This window comes from Anopheles arabiensis, chromosome 2, assembly GCF_016920715.1.
Source record: "Anopheles arabiensis isolate DONGOLA chromosome 2, AaraD3, whole genome shotgun sequence".
In the NCBI taxonomy this organism is placed as follows: domain Eukaryota; kingdom Metazoa; phylum Arthropoda; class Insecta; order Diptera; family Culicidae; genus Anopheles; species Anopheles arabiensis.
This window is the reverse complement of record NC_053517.1, coordinates 55,759,539-55,776,180: the sequence shown is the minus strand read 5'-3', so window position 1 is coordinate 55,776,180 and position 16,642 is coordinate 55,759,539. Positions and strand designations below refer to the sequence as shown.

The following is a 16,642-nucleotide window of genomic DNA, read 5'->3' as shown; positions in this document are numbered from 1 at the left end:
ATTGTTGCGTGACACCGGACGATGAAAACCACATCCCAGCAGTAAAACACAAAGCATCACTGCAAACAGATTGACTGCGGCATGTCTGGCGCTAGTAAGAAACACATGGTTCGTGCAAGATGACCCCTATTTGCTGCTGACAGAAAACATAACTGCTCTGACATATGCTCGTCACCGGCGCTGGGTGGGATTGCCGCGGAGAGAAAAAAAAAGAAAATTTCCACCAAGAGCTGGATGCGAGAAACGCAGAGAAACATACACACAATATCTACACACGATTCAAAGAAAACCTACCGGAATGGCACGTTTAGGCTACTATACAGGCCACATAAAAGCGGCCGGCAGTTGGCTAGAAGCTGACTGACAGAACAGAACGATTCAATAATTCTACAGAGACGAAAGGCGCCCAAAGGAAGAAGCGTTGCAGAACAACAACGACAAAAACTTCTCATCGTTTCAATCCATCCAGCTCAGCCTTCCACTTTACTGTGTGATGGATCACTGAACGGGCTAGTCAACAACATTGGCAGATTGCGAATGCGAACGGGGACGTTTATGTGCTTTTCTTGGTTATCGCACAAAAACACACACCGACCGGGAGAAGTAAGCAGAACTGTGTGAAAAGATGAACCATTATTGCCACATGCAAGCACTCTGCACAACCCAATGTGTGTAGGCATTTTCGCACTGCACAGGTATTTCTAGCTTTCTTTTGGTTGTTGGTCGCAAGATGATCAGCAGCAATTTGAAAAAAAAAATACAGTAAATAACATTCCAACGTTTTACCGAAAATACCGAAAAAAACTGATGTACGGTTTCTTAACTCAGCGCGAACAGACAGGCCGTAAAGCTGCGGTGCGTTTTCAAGTTAAGTAATTAATCTTGTCAATCGATGTGTTATAGCGGAATCGGACAGTTAATTTAACTTCTTTCAAGCGGCACTTTCACGTCAGCTTCATCATTCTTTAAAATTCTATCTCAACATTGTATGCAACGTTTATTTTCACTCGTTGCCTGCCAAGCGTGATAAGCAATTCCGATTTGAACGAATAGCCACGGTTGAGTTCTCGGCTTGAACCGAGCTCAAAACGGAGAATGTTTATTTTCGTTTCAACCCAGTTAGTAGCCCATTAGTAACATAAATTGAATATGCCAACAGAACACCCGTTATCCCGATACAGCCGATAGGGAAATCAAGCGAACGTAATTTGTAAACCAGGTGAACCGAATGCTTGGTACTAATCGGTACCAACATCAAAGATTCCTTGCTATTTGTCTTTATAAGTTCATCTTTCGTTCCACCTTTGCTCAAGATGGCGCGTTTCGTTCACATGTAGCTTTCACATAGCGGCTGAATTGCTGTCGTAAATTTAACTCGCCTTTCCAGACTGCCAAGGTGGGTAGACTCGAGTTCCTGCTAATGTACACAAAACCCCATGCGCATTTGATTTCGTCATTAGTGATAATTGATATCGATGGTATCGAATGTGGGTCGACGACGAAATCCCGACGGAACGTATAAAGATCTTTAGTATCGCATAATCTCTAAGAACGTTACATTTTTCATACAACGTCTGTTTCTAAAGAGCTGTGCTAAAATTAATGGCTCCGCAAATATATAACATTAATTAATGCATCAGCTTCAGATTGTGGCACATGAAAAGTTTTGTCACATTTTTATTGGTTTCGCCAGCTTCCGTATAACGTGAGAATGTTGTTATTTTTGGGACACATTTCAGAGACAGTCACACTGTTTCGCCTGTCAACGAAGGCGAGACAAAGTGACCAAAACGTTAGGAAATGTATTGAGCCCTCAGCGTCCATCAAACGATCAATTAATTATGATTGGCTTTGTTGTTGAAACTTTTGACCCACACTAACGACGAGGGAGGGCCCATATTTACGACCAGGTAGGGCTTAACGAATATCCTGCTTCGTGTGTTCAATCTTAATAACACGACAAGCACTTAAAGTTCCATATTTTACCGGTGCTTACTTTTTTTCGAATCCTTATGCTCATACGAACGAAATTCGTGGTTTCGTTACTAAACTGTGAAAGATATGTACGAGTTAAATGACAGTTCATGCAATAAACTGCAGGATGCTACTGTTTTTACTGATAATTTATCAAGGGGTTACGTTTGTAGGTATGCTTCAATATAGTATAATATAAAATATGAACCAACGCAAGAGAAGAATGATGTTGTATATTACCAATTGTACATAAATTATGAGCTGCGCTCTTACAACTACGGTTGGTTGCAATAAATATTTTGTTAGCTTGGCATGCTGACAGTAATATTACTCAACATTTAGAATGCGTTCATTTACATGGTTGTTAAAAATGTATAAATTAATGCTTCATCGCATATATTTTTATTATATTATATCATATCTTTTTGATTTCGAAACTAACAAAGCATGAATCAGCAAATATCACATAGGTTTGATATACGATATGATACTGTTAGTTATCACAACGTTACAGAATCTAAAAAGTAGTGATATATGAACAATATATTGCACATGAATCGAGAAGCTTGGAGCTTGAAGAAGAAAAATGATGTCTATCTCAGAAAATTCAATTACGAGCATAGTTCGAGAAAACACGTTGTACATACGGATTGTATTGTACGCGGTAAAGAATGTAGCATCACCGGAAGCAGTAAAACACAATCAATAAACATCATATGAAAAAAAAATGTTCAAAGTTTCGCGACAATAAATCTAAACATGGATGTAAAATTTCTACATAATACAATTGAAACCACATAACAATTGTTATGAATACATGTTATTTATGATATCTGTGGAAAGATAGTATTCCGTATTACATTTTTATTAAAGACAGATCTGCTGAAAGGCAATAAAACATACTTTGAAAAGAAACGGTTCCTCTGCACACTCACACTCTGCAAAATAAAGGCAGGAATGTTTTCCAATCAATTTTAATGAAAATAGTTTCAGCAAATTTTGCTCTCCTACGAAATTCATCATGCAATCAGATGATCAACGATAGCGTTATAAACACAAAGCTGACGTACAACGTGGCATAACGTAAGCTTTCAACTCGATACCGCGTTCGATAGGGCTGAAAATTTCATTACCATCGATTTTTAATCGTTTGATGTTTGAATTAAGCTTCAGTAGAATTAATGTGGTTACCGCATACAAACGCTCTTGTAAAGAAGGAAGGCATCGGTTCGGGCATTAAATATAAACTCGGATTCTACGTACCAATCCACCAAAGTTGATGTTTTATCTCAGAATGGTGTGACCAAAAAAAATGCTGTAATTTTATCAAAACCATAATTTATTATTGTTCTACACAGAATAGTTGTGAATGTTACATCGTTTCACTAACTGTGATTCCAAATGGGCTATAGTTTTGCTTTTTTCTCTGTTATTGTGTTTGAAAGCATTAAACAATAAAGAATAACAAATGCTTACAAATGCTTCTTAGTAACAACAAATGCTTACCACAAACACAGACAGATGCAAACACAAAGATGCAATAAAATTGAATGATAAACAACGTATTGCCTGTTTGTGTACTACGTTGTTGCTTGTCTAAAAAATCATCCTTCCCGATTACTGTAAATAGTCATCGTTTCGAATGTGTACGTATATGCGCACTGTTCATTTATTTTATACTTAATAGTCTTTCAGATGAAACTCCTATTATGATATATTTATGGTTTCTTTTCGAACGGATTGATTCGTTTACAGGAAAGTTGATAGGCTACGACCAGAACTGTACCGTGTAAATTAACTCGATAGAGAAGAAAATGCTTAAGCACCAACATTTTACTTCCCAGAACCTACATTACTTAACTTCATCTACCCATCCTGTTGCTTTGTACAGCATAATTCATGCTAGATGAAGGTCATGTTAAAAAAAAACACTGCCAACTTCTCTGTTGCTTTTTATCTATATTAAATAATAATAATAAAACAAATTGGAAGTTGAAAGCTTGAACATCGTTAGAGAAGTTAACTCAATTCACCACCATTTAAATCATAGAGAACATTTTCAAACGATGTGAAATGAAACGTTAATCACCGAAAATATGGTAGCGTGTCTGCAATAACCTGTTATCTCATGTATGTTCGAGTTGCCTATTACAGTTCACGTGTGCGGATATGATTCATTTGTTTTGAAAAAAAATGGTAGGCATACTCAAAACAATTTTTAAAAACAAATATTGATATACTTCCTTTGAACCCACAGTTTTATGTCAGTAGAAATTTCAAACACAGACAGGCAAGATTCATGGATGAGTGGTTGTGCTACTTGAAGTTATGATATACTATACGCAAATACACATTTGACTCGAGTCATTTTATACAATTTTCAAGAGATTTGATTTAAAAATGCCTATAAATGGTAGGCTTAAACCGTAACCCCATTTGATAGTTCCATCGCTTAACCCTTTAAGTTGAATCATGAAAAAAGGTCTTATCACTTGCAGTCGAGTTTGTAGTAATTAATGTTAATGGTTAATCGTCTCGTTAGAGTATGTGAAACATAATACATATCTATTCAAAATGTAACTATGTTATAAGGATTTTTTTCCTAATTATGTAAAGCTTTACAACGGTCAAATGAATAATCGTATATAAATGCTTTGTTTCTCAATGCAAAGCCAAATTTACGAACAAGCTAAGTTTCCATCAAGTTCCAATGTCACAAAGCTGGGATATAAAATTAATTTGAAAACAATCATTTTTTTAGACTTTACCCATAATAGTTTATAACTGTCTCATAAGTTGTATTACATTTAAAGTTAATATATATGATATTAAGTGCTATATAGACGCTTCGTTATTCAATATATGTAGTTCTAAAGAAATTTTACAGAATATGAAGAGTATAAACCTAAATACTTGCTATAAGTGTGAGAATTTTTCATTATTTATGTTTTTCAGGAAAATATTTAAACATGTTATACTAAAACTTGTTAACCAGAAATTGTAAAGTAATCTACTTATTCGCCAATCGAACACTTTTAAAACACAGCACGATGGTTTCACACGGAGTTTTCATGTTTGGATCATTCGTTGTCATCATACTGTCTTGAGACAGTGGACCGATAGTGATAGACTAAACGACGATTATTGTTGCGGCGTACAACGCACCGCATAAACTTTCTCAATTATCCGTTTCAGTTAAATTTAAACAACTCATTTTATCAGTCCTATAGGCACACCACCTCCACCACCGTCGCAATATTTAACCTTGTGAGGGCAGTGATTCTAAGATTATAATTCTTAATAATCCCAGCAATTAATTACCACAGAGCGTCTCTGTTTTATTCATGACCGTAGGCCAATCGCTAAAAACTTTGGTGTTGCGGATCTTGTTGTTTACCTGCACACTTATATTTGTATTGTGCCTAATGGATCTTTAACAGAGTGGAAGTGGCACAATTGAACTAATTGACAAAAATTTAATAAATTTACAACTTTAGCATTGCATTGACCAAGTAATATGTTTGATACTGGAATCACGACAGTTTGCAGTAATTGGTAAAATGTTGATAAGTTTTTTTTACCTATCTTGTAACATTCGTATGTTATTAAAATATGTGTAACACATAAACACATAATTTATCATTATACAGGGTGGCCACTCAACCGGGAAAACCGGGAAAACCGGGAATAAGCCGGGAATTTTATTTTTCCGGGAAAAACCGCGAAAAACCGGGAAATTCTCCAAAAAAACCGGGAAATTATCACAAACTTTGGGTATCACCGTTAACCATCGTACTAAGTGCATTTTCAATTAATGGGATGTTTTGCATATTGTTCCCAACTTAGGCAGCGGTCAGAACCTAGCCGCATGCGATTTTGCCGTAAGCTTTTGTATGGGATTTGACGTCAATGACAGCACTTGCGAATCTGCCGCATGTGGCGATGCGGCAAAATCAAAATCATTTGATATTGCCGCATCGTTGCATGCGATTTTGTTTCAGATGTCAAATGCCTAAAATCATATAAAATAATGATTATCTTTATAAAGAAACAACAAAATATTATAATAATACCTTGAAAAGCTAGAAAATTGAGAAAACTCTTTTCTTGCCCCATGCGGCAAAATCGCATGCGGTGAGGCTCTAACCGTTACCTTACAACAGGCCAGCAACATCACACTAATGTGTAATGACAACATTTTCCGTTTCTCACATATGGTACTCAATAGATGTACTATACTTCTCATTCGCACTGGTGCAATACTTACATTCACCGATATCGGTTCTTGCATATTTCGGGTATGGTGTGCCTATTCGATCTACCTTGCACTCGTCTTTTGTTATTCATCTCTCGTGAAGTTGCGGTCATGTCGAATTTAACGGTGGATTTAGTGGGCGAATCCAATTTTTGAACATAACTGATAATTTTTGTCATTTTAGCAATTTTAAGGTTACCCAATCACACATCGCCTGTACATTGGCATTTTGCATTTTGGTTCCGGGCCTGTAGCTTCATTCCGCCCGGGTGACTGGGTTCCCACACTGGCTGGCACTGATGATTGAGGTGGCGTCGCTTCTGCAGTTCGATCGTTACTACTTTGTTTTATTATCACATAAAGTACACTTCCCGTAAAACATATTCAAGAAAGTGTCCCAAAATTAAGAAAATCCACTGAAATCTCCTGCATCTATTCGTGAGATGCATCATCATCGTCGTGCGAGTAACAGCATAATGCATGGCTGCTGTTTAACAGGAAATCCGTTCTTTGCAGATTTGTATGCTTTCTCCAGTGGCTGGTTGATCCATGACTTCCGGTTTACCTTTTTTAAGGTTGTGTGATGACATCTGTTAATCAACAATTGATAGCAGATGAAAAATATCTATGCCACGGGGTCTTTACACATTGTTGTCATGATGCTAAACCACCAAAAGGCAATATTTGTAGAGCTTTTTTTTCATTTTTTCATCAGTATTTTGCTCATATAAAACTTCCGAAAATATACAGAAATTCATATTTAAATAGCTTAAGATCCATAGTAGCCAAATTTGATCCACAAACGAGTGCACGATTGAAATTTTGTTTGTACAAATTTGATAGAAATCATGCCAAAATGGTTCTCAAATGTGTTGTCACACCTCCAGATTGGATATTATATTGTTGAATAATTCACTAATAACTTTTATCCAGTTTTTATGACAAGTGTCCACCTTTCCCGTAATGCCCGTGTTTACTTACCATCTTCTAGATAACGATTTTTGAAAACCTATGACATACTAATTTGGAATTGAAGTATCGATAAAACCGGCAGGCGAAGCATAGTGTACCGGGAAAACTTTAAAAAATCCGGGAAAAACCGGGAAAAAACCGGGAATTTAAAATCCTGATTCGAGTGGCCACCCTGATCATACATTATCAACAGTTGTGTACATTGTTACGTTTAATGCCAAATCGATAAAATGTGATGATTTTCAATGAGAATTGAATACATCAAAATATTATTCTTTATTTAAGGGACGTGAAACTATGTTTGCAGGCTCAGTTCGACGTCTTTTTCACGATACATAGCGCCAAAACGTGTCTAGGTGACTAAAAGTTATAGTTAAATTTTGATATAAATTCAATAGCACAAACTTCACGTCTGTTTAACTTTTTCTAAACAATACACGAAATAATTTTGAAATTGTATAAATATATAAGGGTATTAAAATGAAAAACTGTCAAACCACTTCCAAATTGGCAACGATCGCACCAAGATGGGAAAGGATCTCACCAAGAATTAAAAGCTGCTGGTCGTAAAACGTAAAAAATAAAATATTTGCTGAAAGGTACACATTGTAAAACGTAATTTTTAAGGAAAAGCGTTCTGGAAATACATAATGTTTTATGGTAAATAATAACTTTTGTGTGACCCATCACCATAATTTCGTGACCATATTGTTTTCACTAACTAAGGGGTAAACGAGGCAATATGAACATGTGGGGTAAAATGAGCAGCCTATATTTAAGCAGCTCAAAATTAAAAAAAATCCCGCTTATTATTTTACATTCTTTTTTAATGTTTACGTAATTTTTAGAGTCTATTGCAATTTTATTCCATCGATAAATAGTGGACGCATATTAGAATATAAGCATAATTGAATTTTGTGGAATTTTTTAATACTCATTAAACATGTTATTGGGCCGTATTTCTAAACGTCCGATAAAAATATTGCTGTTTTATGTAACGTTTTCGACTTGTCCAACCAGTATGTCCTAAGAGAATATGATGGAAAAACAAGCACAATAAAACCGCTATATATTTCACTAGTTGCACTACATAACATGACACAATGCTCGCTGTTAATGAGTCATTATTATTTTAAATCAATAGTTCATATCAATGTTGAAAAATAATTAGGGCACACCTAAATTTCCGGTTGAATACAATACCCGGTGCACTCGATATGACTGTGTACCTGGGGTGGGCATCGTTTTATTCAATTTTAATTGAAATGGAACCATTCGCAATGCCTGCAATGACAAAGTACTGTAAATCGCTGTTTAGCACTGAGTGAGCGTGTCTGGGCGAGAATGCGGCAGCAACATTCAATTTCACTTTGCTGCAATTGCTAATGCATTCATATCTATAACTATGGCATCTAGTGCTGCACATTGTACACGTTGTGCTAAGCAATAGAATTAGAAGACAACCGATGGAATAATATTATACGGTAGTCAGGAGCCGGTATCGTTTACCGGAAATCATTATCTTCTAGTGCACGTGAGACTACGAACACGAAGTTGAAGATAATATTTGCTCAGAAAAGAAGCCATTATTTACGAGACCGGAATAGGAAATCGAGAGTCAAACCATACGTCAACAAAGTGTGATGGTCACCAAATGGAGGGCGCCTGCGAGGGGTATGGAGGCGGAACCATCATTCTATCATTTATATCACAATAAGGATAGGCTTGAACACATACCGTAGCCGAAGCTTGATTGAATATTTCGACAAATTATAAAATTATCATGTTTGGATACTACGTTTGTTACGCGTACAAAGTATTGTTTAAAGAAAGGAATCAGTTGTGTTTAAACTTCATTTCTGAAACTAAAATTCGTAACCCATGTTCTGTTCTTTCGAAACACGTAATTTAATTATATGATAATACGGATCCTTTTAGAGACAATGGAATAGCTTAAATGGTTGGAGTGACTGCTAATTGTGTATTCTGCAATAAAAACAGATTGTGGTCGTTTTTTCCTAAAACATCCAGTGTACTATAATTGGATACCATTTACATAAACTCGAATGGCACATTAGTGCAGTACTTGTTGGGGTTGGTGTATAACTCGCAAAACACAAGAAAAATGCAGCGATCGATACCAAGTAGCGGCCTGTACTAACAAGTTGTCTTTCAGTTTACGTTTTTACTCATAGCAAGTCAGTCGAAACATGTATCAACCGGAGTAAGTAAGTAGCAACGCGGAAGTGTAGCAGCTTCGAGTAAAAGAAGAATCGCAGCACTGTCATTTAGGTTCGAACCAATGGGGTACCAGCACGAAATGATATCTCTCGCTTATTCAATTGAGCTCAAGAGGCTCAAACGCAATCTACTTTTCCAATTGAAGGGAATTCGTACAAACGATTCTTTCGTGACCCGATCCCGAACCTTTAGCTCTGCCGCTGCAATATCTGAGCAGATGAGAATCAGCTTATACGTGCTCTCGGTTCTGCTCTTGCTCGTGTGCCCAAATCTAAGTACACTCGCGTTCGGAATCCGAGATGGAAAAGGCCAACAAATGGATGGTCATCTTCAGTACACTTTCAAACCAATAATGGTGCGAATATCCACAAACCAGGCCACAGAAAAGGACCATTTTCAACCGGTATCACGTTTGCGATTGATTCATGCTATTGATTGATTCGGGCTGTGAATTTGTTAAAAATGTACCGTTTATGTGAAGGATTTGTAACAGTGTAATGTGAAATGTGCAAATGTGTTGAATGGCAACAGCATAGTGTAGAGAATTTGTTTGATTTGTGTTGTGTTTTTAAGGTGTTATTGCGTTTATAGATCAGCACAGGTTGTCAATTTTAATGATGTTAATAATAAAGGCTAGATGCAAATCTTAGTTATTGTATGGATTTATATTGGCACACGGTAGGTATGCATTGTTAAGATGTTGTTTAAATGCAATAAAATGTTTGACAGAAGATATGTACTTCACATTTCATATCTCAGTTAGAGATTCAGTTTGTTTGACATATTGAGTTGGATTCAATTACGCAATACTCGTTCTGGACCGGCCCAGCGGTACAGTCGTAAATTCGAACAAATTAACAATGTACCCATTGTAGGTTCAAGCCTAGTATGGACCGCTCTTCCGTAGTAAAGAATGACTAGCCGCCTGCATGGTTCTAAATAACTCTCGAAAGCCTCTCTAAACCAGCATGTCCGCGTAGGACGTTTACACCAAAAAGAACACTTGTTATATTACCGTAATACTTAAATTAAAACTATTGTAACCTTGAGGTTAGCCGGTCTCGTAGTACAGTCGTCAACTCGTACGACTAAACAACATGCCCGTCATGGGTTCAATCCCCAAATAGACCGAGCCGCCATACGTAGGACTGACTATCCTGCTATGGGGGGAATCAATTAGTCACTGAAAGCTAAACCCACAAGTGGGTACAGGCAGGCCTTGACCGACATCGGTTGTTGAGCCAAAGAAGAAGAAGAAGAACCTTGAGGTTTAGCTGCAATCTCCCATACAAAGGGCAAGATTATTGTTGTTGTAAACAAGTGCTATATGCATTTTGACACTCGGTGTAAGGTGCCTACCTGTTTATACGCGATGTAAAGTGCTCATTAACAACATGCCCGTCATGGGTTTAAGCCCCAAATTAACCATTGTGTTTTGTTTCCTGATCTCAATACTTATGATTAAGATTATTTTTAGTGTTACTTTTTAATCTTCTTGTTTAGACTAATTTATATACAGAGTTTATCTATTATTATGTTAGTAACTATGTAACCTTTCGCCATTTTTGTGCAGTAAGATAAAGAGTTCGTCTGTGGTCATAAGTTAAAATTTTGAGTATACTGATACCCCATACGTAGACCATTAGTGACTTATAGCAGTTCTATATCGACTACAATTATTACGTGATAAAAGATATGTAGCACACCACTACATTGCCACTTCCTCCTACAGTTTGCCAAGCAGGAAATCGAAGGTACTTGTAATTGTTGGCATGGTAACTTGCCATCGTAGCACAGAATCTTGCGTAGAACAGAACAAAGCCGATCACCTATAGAAAGATGCTGGGTATCTATCTCATTGTTAGCTACTTGTAACTTGTTACAACGTTTCGTATTTGAGATGTTCACCGTTGTGTGCAACTCGTTAGTGGTCAGTGATCTGAACAATCACTGAAATGTATTATGAAATAACCATAACCGGGCTTATCTAAAGCAGCTTCTGTAATTGATTAAACTGGAAGGCAGCTGTTTGGCTTCCGGATCATCATGAAATTTCAAGTAGATTTATTATAATTTCTTATCTTTATGGATAATGTTTGGTGAATTGAGTTTACTTTTCGCATGTTCCTGTTCAAGGTTTATCATTAATGTTATAACAGATCAAAATATCGTTTTAGAATAGAGTTATATTTAGTATGCTCATATGAATGGGGCCTTACAATTAGCGGAATAAAATTAAATGATTACTTTGCCTGTAACCAAACTACTACTGCTAATTTTGTAATACGTGTAATTATATATTTAAAATACCACTGTATATTATATTATAATCTAATCCTATGTCAGCTATGTGTCGAATTTTCATAAACATCTTTGATTTATTTAATTTTAACATACCACAGAATGTTTTTAGAGATAGACTCAGGACACAACTTAGGTAATAATTTTATTTTCAAAATACATTTTCTATTCTTGTGTACCAGTTGTTCCCTATCGATTTATGTACCTTACATAGTCTATAAGCACTATTTTAAGTACATTCATGTAGGATCTTCAAGATCCCGATGGATTAATCAATAAACATATTAAACATATTATATATGTAGATATATTCTTTTAAATATACTTACTCTTTTAAATAATATACCTGAAAATACAAGATTTGCCTCTTTGAAAATATAGGTTAACAGAAACAAAGGTATAGGTTTGCAGTCAAAAATCCTATTGACATTTAATGTTTATACACAATTTGCCATATTTGAAGCCAGTTATTTTACAAGAGATTGCTTTCATAACTTTACAACTATGCAAACCCAGGAATAAATGGCATTTCTTCTCGAATCGAATATTTTAAATTACTCTAGTCAGATACTCTAATTCAATAATTATTTATTCTAAGGCCAAAGAATTTTATGGCCAAAATTTCACCTTGTTGGTTGTTAAATGATAAAGTAAATACCTCACTGCAGATTTATGCCTGTTCCATTTGCAACCAACATAAAATGTGCTCATGCGTGTATTGCAAAAAAATAAACAAACGTGATGATTGACAGTGATTAAAGTTTGACTGACGAAAGCTTGTATGCTTCGTGTCATATCGAGTCACTTTCTAGCAGTGCTTTTGACAAGAGCACTGACGAGTGACAGGGCTACATTCAACAAAGTAAAATTTCGTTTATTTACCAATATTCCATTAATACATCATTGTTCTGCTGGAGAATTTCTATGTATATAGATTGAGTATTCCATCGTTTATTCCAACACGTGACTATCACGGAGCAAGTTTTGGTTTTTGTTTTATATCTCAACTCAAGACACGCACACTGTTTCGTCTAGGCCGGATTAATGTAACGCTATCTCTCTTTCGTCAAATCACATCCTAACATAAAACTTACGAGCGGTAAATTGAAATTCGTATCTTGAATATAAAATGAGGATATTAATTTCGCATAAAGATCGTGCTTGGCTAATACGCCAGGCCAGTGGATGAACGCACAGAAGCCGCAGTACGCTATTTCACTCGTCGACTCCAAAAGACTTTGTTTATCAGTCTCACCAAAACAAAAACAAAACAACAAAACATAATCATAGCCCCTGTGACCGTGGAACGCTCCTCATACACCGGTTATAAATATTGATGAAGTTCCAGCTACTGCACCTGTGCTTCCCCGTTTTCGAAAGATGCCTTTCCCTAAAACTGTTGCTTTGTTTTTCTCGAGTATCTTAAGTACTTTTCGTGCGCTACTTATCGACTGAGTTGCCCATATTCTACTATGATCACTTTCGCTTTTCTCCAGGTTGTGTCTGCAACGACAATCGGTAATCTGACGTCGGTGAATCAAACCGATGGCTCGGGAGATGGCAGTGGGAGTGGTACGGGTGCTAGCAGTGGGACAGGTATTCCGGGCGGACCCGGTGAGGACACCGATGATGACGATGTTGATGTCTTATCGCCCCTGTCGATGTCATTTCTCGGTAAGTAAGACACGTCGTCAACTTCCGGACACAGGCATTCCCTAGTGGGATACGCCTTTCTTGAAGGGGAAATAATCAAAACGCAAGCCAAGACCGGTATGAATACATTGTTGCACATTCGTTTCGTACGCAATTGCAGGTGTTTTCCTTTCGATTGTGATATTTCTGTCAGTTGCTGGCAACATTCTAGTGTGTATTGCTATCTACACCGAGCGAAGTTTACGGCGCATCGGAAACCTCTTCCTAGCCTCACTAGCCATCGCCGATCTTTTCGTTGCCTCACTTGTAATGACTTTTGCCGGTGTCAACGACCTACTAGGTAAGCATTGTATGCCTTTTGTCTACATAAACTAGCAAACGTTCTCATTTATGTCCACTTTTGATGCATCCCAATAGGTTACTGGATATTTGGAGCTCAGTTTTGCGACACATGGGTCGCTTTTGATGTGATGTGCTCAACTGCTTCCATTCTAAACCTGTGCGCTATTTCGCTCGATCGGTATATACACATCAAGGATCCTTTACGGTAGGTACACCCTTCGTGCTTGAGCGCTCTGCAACAAAAACAAACAAACAAACAAACAAACGAACCACAGTTCGGCGTTAAAGTAATTTCTAACGAAACAAAAATCCCCAACAGAGTTGCTGCATATAACTGTGTAAATGAGTAACCGTTCCTCTGTAGGTTAATTAGCCCTCATCTTCGTCTGTCAATCACAAAATAGACTGAACTGTGCAAGTCGATTGAGCAGTTTGCAAATGTACCGCTTGGGTCAACCATAAAAATGACAATCTAATACTAACAAATCGTACGACCATTGTATCCTAGTCTCCATTATTTTTATTGCCTGCTGCGGTGCTGATGGGAATTGTGTCATCCACCGAGCACTTCGTCGATACTGGCTCGATAATAGTACTGATGAGTGTTGTACACAGAGTGTTTGTCGAAGCTTTCAATAACAATCCGAAGCCCTTGCTCGACTTCTTTCTCTGTTATCCCATTTTATGTTACATCTTTTGGTTACCCATAGCCATCTAAAGGATTAACTGTTCATTTGCATAGCATTTCCTCTTTCTCTCTATCCCTCTCGCAAGAAGCTTTGGTAGGGCCTTACCTGAAACCTAAGGATGGCTTGTTAATCCGGAATCATTTCCGGATTGATTGGATTACACCCGAAAGTGTTTATCCTACTCGACCACAAGGTCGTTTTGATTGTGGCAAAAGGTCAGCTGCCAGCCTTCAGAGCTCTTCTACATTAACGTTGGGCACAGCCCAGTTCTCGTTGGAAACTGTGGATTACGTTGGGAACAAATATTTTGATTGGCAGCTATTTTCCACCATCCACCCAAGCTTACTTTGTTTACTTCATTCACCAACTTGGATCTAACATGCATGCTACACATAGAAAACAGTTAGAAAACATCAGATGGAAATAAAACAAAAGGTTTTTATAGCATTTGCGAAATAATATAAAAATAAACATGAAAGCATCGTTACTTCTGTCCCAATTGCAATAACAACTCACGGAAACAAAAATGGTACTATACCATGTGTTCTTCTTGCAATACTTTCCTCACCGTTCAGATACCGCACCGAGTAGCATCCGGAAGATGTAATGTACACATACTCGAACATACCACGAGAGCACGTGAACCGTTTCATGACCTGTCTGCATTCTCGTTAAATTATTGTACTTTGCATAAATAATTATACAGTACAAAGACGTACCACCCTTTATGTACTATGAATGTTGAATGAAAATCCCCCTATTGTTCTACAATGGCTATGACAGGGCAAAACACGCAAATTCTGGAACATACATGAGAATACTTGTAACAGTGATGGTGTGACAGTATAGCATTTTGATGATTTTCGTTTGACTGAATTATAAATAAAGGTATGAGTTATATGATGCACATAAGATTGAACGACGGACATAACTTAGAACATGTGGTATTATTTCTGTATTCCTATCTCAAATGAAGAGTCCTAATTACGAAGCAACATTATGTTTCATGTCTGTACCAAAACGATTATGAAACACTCAGGATCAATATGACTAGAGACTACAGTGGCCGCCACCTAAATTCGGACACCTCATATTTTCACCTTTTATCTTACTTTGCGGCACCATGGACAGCTCCCTTGATCATTTATCGGAAAAATTTCTTCACACGTCTTTGAAGATACTCTTTAATTATACATATACAAAAATCAGATCGATATCTTTTAAAATCTCGGAACACCATTGATAAATGTGATAAAAAGTATGAAATTTATGCGGTCCAGTAAAAGTCGGATAGTCCTTATTTCATATCAAAATGACCACGTAATTTGTCAATATTAGCTTGTATGATGCTAAAATAATTTAATATGAGTAATTATTGGCCCATTAGCAATACGGCCGAAGCCGTTCTTTCTGAATAAAAAAAAATTATTGGCCCATCGACTAAAGACATCGAAAGTTATGCTGATGCATACCTTTACCCTTTACTTGGAAATTTTATTGGACCTGGACAGTTCTTAGTTCAACCTCGTATATCGCCTTCACACACGACGAGACACGAATTACAAATGCTGCATTTTCACAACGCTAATGACTAATAACGATAACTCAAAATTTTAGCACTATTTCGGCAAATGTTTGCTAGCTCTATGGCCATTTTGCTAAAGAAATAAGACATTTATTTTACAGTCGACCTCATACAATTTACGCCATTTTAAAGTGCTTGGTTTCTTGAGATTTTTGCGGAACCATAGCACAGTGGGCAACCGCCATACAAACGCCGGGATGAAAATCAATTCCTCGTGCTATTGCAATTTATCTTCATTCAATACAATTGCTCTTACTATACAGGGTAGTCCTATACTAAAATCGTCAAGACAGCGAATAAAACTTAATAATTATCGCTCACAACATTGCATTATTGCGTATCAGTTAACAGCATCAATAATAATTGTTAGGAATTAAAACGAAGGCAGAATAAGTTTCTGACTGAAAACGAATTTTTAAAGTATTATGCACTAAAAAAGTTGTGTTTTTCATGGTTTGATTGGAAAAGAGCCTATTCCTATCTTACGACCTCATTTATGATTTATTAATCATTATTAATCATTTATGAACTTTAAAAACAAGTTTTTGCTAAATATTAAGACATAACATCAAAGTATGACAAAAAACCTTTCCAAAGACACATTGATTATCAAAATCTAACCATCATATA

General features: G+C 36.8%; 1 protein-coding gene across 9 annotated transcripts in view; it reads left to right on the top strand.

Annotated features, from left to right (window-relative positions):
- The window catches only part of LOC120894174 (dopamine receptor 1), a 68,225-nt gene that overhangs the window by 36,494 nt on the left and 15,089 nt on the right, over positions 1-16,642 (top strand). For 6 of the 9 annotated variants that reach the window (XM_040296607.1, XM_040296602.1, XM_040296604.1 and 3 more), the window contains exons 3-5: positions 13,240-13,417; positions 13,557-13,736; positions 13,814-13,943. In XM_040296607.1, coding sequence (XP_040152541.1) covers positions 13,240-13,417; positions 13,557-13,736; positions 13,814-13,943 — 488 coding nt within the window. Of the gene's footprint in view, positions 1-9,324; positions 9,494-9,530; positions 10,121-13,239; positions 13,418-13,556; positions 13,737-13,813; positions 13,944-16,642 lie in introns of those variants that run through there. The other 3 variants (XM_040296610.1, XM_040296611.1, XM_040296608.1) reach the window with 3 other exon arrangements.